General features: G+C 36.0%; 1 protein-coding gene across 1 annotated transcript; it reads right to left on the minus strand.

Moving 5' to 3' along the window:
* Nucleotides 1-1,006: 1,006 nt before the first annotated feature.
* Nucleotides 1,007-2,449, minus strand: LOC113340032. Its single transcript, XM_026585241.1, has 2 exons — nucleotides 2,242-2,449; nucleotides 1,007-2,137 (listed from the first exon to the last, which is right to left on the minus strand). Exons 1-2 carry the CDS (start codon nucleotides 2,360-2,362, stop codon nucleotides 1,878-1,880), a joined length of 381 nt encoding a protein of 126 aa, XP_026441026.1. The 5' UTR covers nucleotides 2,363-2,449; the 3' UTR covers nucleotides 1,007-1,877.
* Nucleotides 2,450-5,580: the final 3,131 nt, after the last annotated feature.

The raw sequence follows: 5,580 nt of genomic DNA on the forward strand, positions 1-5,580 counted from the left end.
ATGGTGTAATACATCTCAAAATCTTTTATTAATGCTCAAAAGTTGATTACAATGATGAGAAATGACAAGAAAATCGATATAAGACCGCTCTTTGCAACACACAGGAAGCGTCAGGGAAGAACGATATAACTGAAGTGTTGTAAGCTCTATTCCTAAATCGCGGGAAGGAATTGAAAATTGTCACAAATAAGCGACACTAATCTCACGTCAACTTGCTTCCTGCACGCTCCCAATTGTATTCTCCACGCCTCAGCACTCTTCCAGCGCTAGTAGAACTCTTCCATGCACACAAGAACTTAATTTTTGCTCGTGTTACAGTACACGTGCTCTGTTTTGGGTATGTGAATCAAATCGAGAATTCCAGCCAAAATTCGCCGATTCTGTCACCCATACTAGATTTCTCATGTCACATCACAACTGTCTACCAATTTTCAGCCATTTAATCGACTCACAACATCTTCATTTCTTCACTTGAAATTTCTCCTGAACTGTTAACTATTTCCCGTCAAAAATCTGTTTTTGAAACGAAGAAGAAGGTGGTGCCCTGAATCCAAAACGCGGGGTGCTTTAATCCTGGTGGGTGCCCTTATCCAAAATGAGGGTGCCTTTAGTACTTTTCTTGGTTGCCTTTAACACTTTTCCTGGGACTTTTCCGACATATTTCTGGGGCGCCTCCGGGATATTTCTGAGGTGCCTACGGTGCAATTCTGGGGTACCTTTAGTACTTTTCTCCGGGGTGTAAAATATCACTTATTGAGCAACTCTTTTTACACAAGGGTATTTCTCCAAAGACACCGAAACAAACACAAAAACACCACAACAAGAAAAGATGGGTACTAACAAAATACACAAAAGAGATGAAAATAGATACATAAATGCGTCTATAATGCGGCCTACTAATAAAATATGAAAAATACAAATTAGGAGACATAGATTTTTTATATAAAATGTCAAATCATCAAAATACATTGAAAAGGGATAATACATCACATTTACGTACCTTAAACTTCACATCAGTGTTAAAGAAAACACACATAAAAGCCCAATCATCAACATTGCGGATTCTTGGAGATGGATGTAACAAAGCTTCCTCGTGACTATCAAAAGATCTGTAGTACTTAGCCAACTCAGATCGATATCTCACGTAAGCCAGCCTCATCTGTGTTCGGCGTTTGCATCATCAGGTACTAAGATATAATAATCCTATAACAAAAAATAATTTGTTAAACAGTAACCAGCGATTAAAAAATTCCATGGAAGAAGAAAAAGTGAATTAATGAAGCATTACCCCTATAAGTTTAGATACTCTTGATATCTTTTCTTCAGGCATGTTTCTAAACAAAGTCAAAGGAAAGTTGTTACTTTGGCGCACCCACATTCCTATCGCTAGAATACATTCAAGCCTGAATGTACCCACCAAGCTCTTTTCAAAAACTTCCACTTTTAGTTTATCAACAAAGTAAGTTATCAAAATCATGTTAAGTGTCAATTGTGACACAAATAGACAAAAGGGAAGAGATTTTACTCTTGAGAGGTGGATGGGAAAAATCAGCAATCAAAGAAGAATTGGAAGCTTCTCGCAAGGAACATCAACGATTTAAATTGGGTGATATATGTTCATTATCAGCCAACTGAGTTTGATGTTGACGAGAGAACCGAGGACTTATACGGGGAGTTGATTCATGCTCATTACGAGCCAACTGAGTACGCCGTTGAGTTGATTCATTATCATCCAACTGAGTTTGTTGTCGACGAGACAACCGAGAACTTCTACGGGGAGTTGATTCATGCTCATTACGAGCCAACTGATTACGCCGTTGAGGAGACACTTGTGGACTGCTTCCTTGCGCAAGTATTGGATGAGAAGCTGAAGAAGATCACTTCCTGAAGCGATTTCCAACTTCATCACATGGTTGTCGCAAAATAGATCGCTGACTGCCACAGTTTGGAGGTTCTGCATCATCCAACAACAATGGCAGTTGTGCTTGAATTGAACTTGGTTGCCCTTGATGACTGGTTGCTTGTAATGGAGTATCTATCACTAGTTGTCTTCCCTTTAACGACCTTTCAGGATTTGCTACAGCTGCAGCAGGTCGCTTTCTAGACTTTGACACATTTAAAGGGATACCACTCATCTCTGCAACAACCAATACATAATACAATTAGACATAAAAAATAAAGAAAATGAGACAATGGACAAAATAAGGGAGAAACTACGAGAAAGGGGAAGGAATTTGTTACCGTTTACAGATCGCATATTAGACGGTATCTTTTCTCTTGTTGAAGGAGAAGAAGAGTACTGCGAAGTGGTCATGGGATCCCCGCGCGAAACATGTTTTACGTGACCACCTCTACTTCTCATTTCTGATAACAAGGAAAATTGATGAATCCCAAAATTAAACCCAAACTTCCCAAGGTTACCAACACCAAAAACCACAGCAAGGCTATAGATGAACATTATCAAAAAATCCATGAAATATGACTATTTACAATTACTGAATTACATCAAAACAACAAAATAATCATTAGCAGAAAAGATTAAGGGTAAACTTAAAGGGTGATGATACTAATTCAAACTAATCAATCTTAACCAAAATAAAAGTTTTAAATTAGATCACCGTAATTGCAAATCTGCAAGTTTACTGTCTTTTATTTTTTCTTGATCTGAGAAAAAAGAGATTTACTAAAAGTTTTTTTCATTTGAGAAAAAATAGTAAAGTTACAGGACAAAGTTAAAGAGAAAAAAAAAGAGTTAGACAACATCCGGGAACTAAACAAAGATGGTAGTGACGGAGGCGGAGGAAATAATAGAAGAAAGAGAGAAATCAAAAGTAGTGGACGGGACAAGAGAAACAGAAAGAGATCGAGTTCCCAAGAGAAACAGATGAAGAGTTCCCAACCGTGGATCTTTTCCAAGAGAAACAGATGGAGAGTTCCCCACCGTAGGATCTTTTCCAAATTCGAGGAATCCAAAAACAGATGGGGTTTTTACTTGGTTTGCCTCACTACTATTGTGTTTATTTTTTATTTATTTTTGAACCCTATTTTAAGACAAAAATGGGTCATTAAATACCCCTTATCACCCCATACTAGTTAGTTCAATCATTTTCTTGAGTGCCCTAAGAAATGGTTTTTTTTTTTTTTAAGTCATTTGTTAAATTTTTAGGGAAATTTCGGTTTGGTCCTTACATAGCGAGCCATGTCAGTTTAGTCCATCCCAATATAGTCAATTCTGGCCGAGATGGCTGGAATTTCAGCAAACGAGATGATCAATTTCGTCGAGACCGAAAGTGACCAGGAATTTCGCCAGAATTGGTCGAAATCCGCCGAGAAGAAACAATCGAAGTGAGGGTAGTTCTGTAAATTTATCGGTAAAAATTGATGGTGATAAATTTTCGTCAACCAATTTAAACTAGAACAAATAAATAATCAATGATGATAAAAAAAAATCAATGGTGAAATATAAACGAATACTTACTAAATTATATATTAAAAAAACATAACTAGTGAAAAAAACCCAAGGTGAACAAACTCCTGATACAAAAAATCCGGCCATATTATTTTTAAAAAATTAAAACAATTTTATTAAAAAGTGCCACAAAACCCCATGTCAAATAATAATTAGCAAATTTAGAAATACCCTTTTCGTTCATGAATGGAAAGGGTATATTCTGCACAACCAAAATAATGAAGGGCATATCATACAGTTTATTCGTTTCATTCATGAATAAAAGGGGTATTTCATATACTTCAACTTAAAATAAGGGTCCCAACTGCAAAGATGCCTGGTGACCGGTATTGGTGAGATCGAAGAAGTTCCCCTTTCTTTCATGAATGGAAAGGGTATATTCTGCACAACCAAAATAATGAAGGGCATATCATACAGTTTGTTCGTTCCATTCATAAATGAAAGGGGTATTTCATATACTTCAACTTAAAATAAGGGGCCCAACTGCAAAGATGCTTGGTGGCCGGTATTAGTGAGATCAAAGAAGTACCCTTTTCGTTCAAGAATGGAAAGGGTATATTTTGCACAACCAAAATAATGAAGGGTATATCATACAGTTTATTCGTTCCATTTATGAATGAAAGGGGTATTTCATATACTTCAACTTAAAATAAGGGGCCCAACTGCAAAGATGCTTGGTGACTGGTATTGGTGAGATCAAAGAAGTATCCTATTTGTTCCTGAATGGAAATGGTATATTCTGCACAACCAAAATAATGAAGGGTATATCATATAGTTTATTCGTTTCATTCATGAATTAAAGGGGTATTTCATATACTTCAACTTAAAATAAGGGGCCCAACTGCAAGATGCCTAGTGACCGGTAATGAAAAGGGTATTTCATATACTTCAACTTAAAATAAGGGGCCCAACTGCAAAGATGCCTGGTGACCGGTATTGGTGAGACTGAAGAAGTACCCTTTTCATTCATGAATTGAAAGGGTATATTTTGCACAACCAAAATAATGAAGGGCATATCATACAGTTTATTCGTTCCATTCATGAATGAAAGGGGTATTTCATATACTTAATAAGGGGCCCAACTGCAAAGATGCCTGATGACCGGTATGCGACATAAGTGTAACTAAAAATTTGATGGAATTCACGGTACCGGCTGATTGCGTGTTTAACAGCTTATCATTATTATTTTTTCTAGTTACATATCTGCATCCCCCAGTTAATAAGATCAGTAAAATTAAGTGCTTGCATTAATAGAATGGGGTTAGAAAGTGGCCGGATTAATGCGTCAAATAGTGTAATATAAGGGCCGGCTTCGATAAAGATTGTACGTAGAAATAGTGTAAATCCAACAAACTGAAATCGCACGAAATATTTTTTTTATATAAACTGTAATATGTCACCATTACAATTACTCGATAACCATTTTACAGGTACTTTAAACTTCAACTAAAGTTATTTGGGGTTTTTGTGTCACTTTTGTTTGAAAGGGTTTTTTGTGGATGGATAGTGACACCTTTGGGGTTATAACTCGCGTACCATTAAAAAAAAAGAATAAGCCAAATGAATAATTTTTTCCGGTCCCGACTTGGGCCAAGGTGATAAATGAATAACCTCTCTTAATGCATTAATGAAATAAAAAAATGGGATCCTTAAAGGCCCTATAGAAATATAAACTTATAATCACTAAATTATATATATAAAAATAAACCAAAATACATAATCAGAAAATTTTACACAAAAATATATGTAGGAATGAACTGAAAAAAAATGTATCTATGGTTAATTGTGTTTTTCTTTCACCCAAATCAAAATGCACCGTATCCTTAATTTTATGCAATGCTTGCACAATTTCTGGAATATTTTGCTCGTGTTATAGCAAGTAATTTGGCGAGGTTATCCAAGTTGGAACCCATGAAAATTATTCATTTGGCTAGGTTATTTATTTGTCGAGGTTATGCTGTAGCATGGTTGTCCGTCTAGCGAAAAAACAGAGGCGAGGCGGTTCGTATATGACTGGTAGAACGAAACTGTACATTAAATCAAACCGTATTTTTATCAAGTTCACTTAATTTCGTTTGTTATACGTCGATATTACATTATCTCGGTTTATC

Source organism: Papaver somniferum, chromosome 1 (genome assembly GCF_003573695.1).
Source record: "Papaver somniferum cultivar HN1 chromosome 1, ASM357369v1, whole genome shotgun sequence".
Taxonomy (NCBI): domain Eukaryota; kingdom Viridiplantae; phylum Streptophyta; class Magnoliopsida; order Ranunculales; family Papaveraceae; genus Papaver; species Papaver somniferum.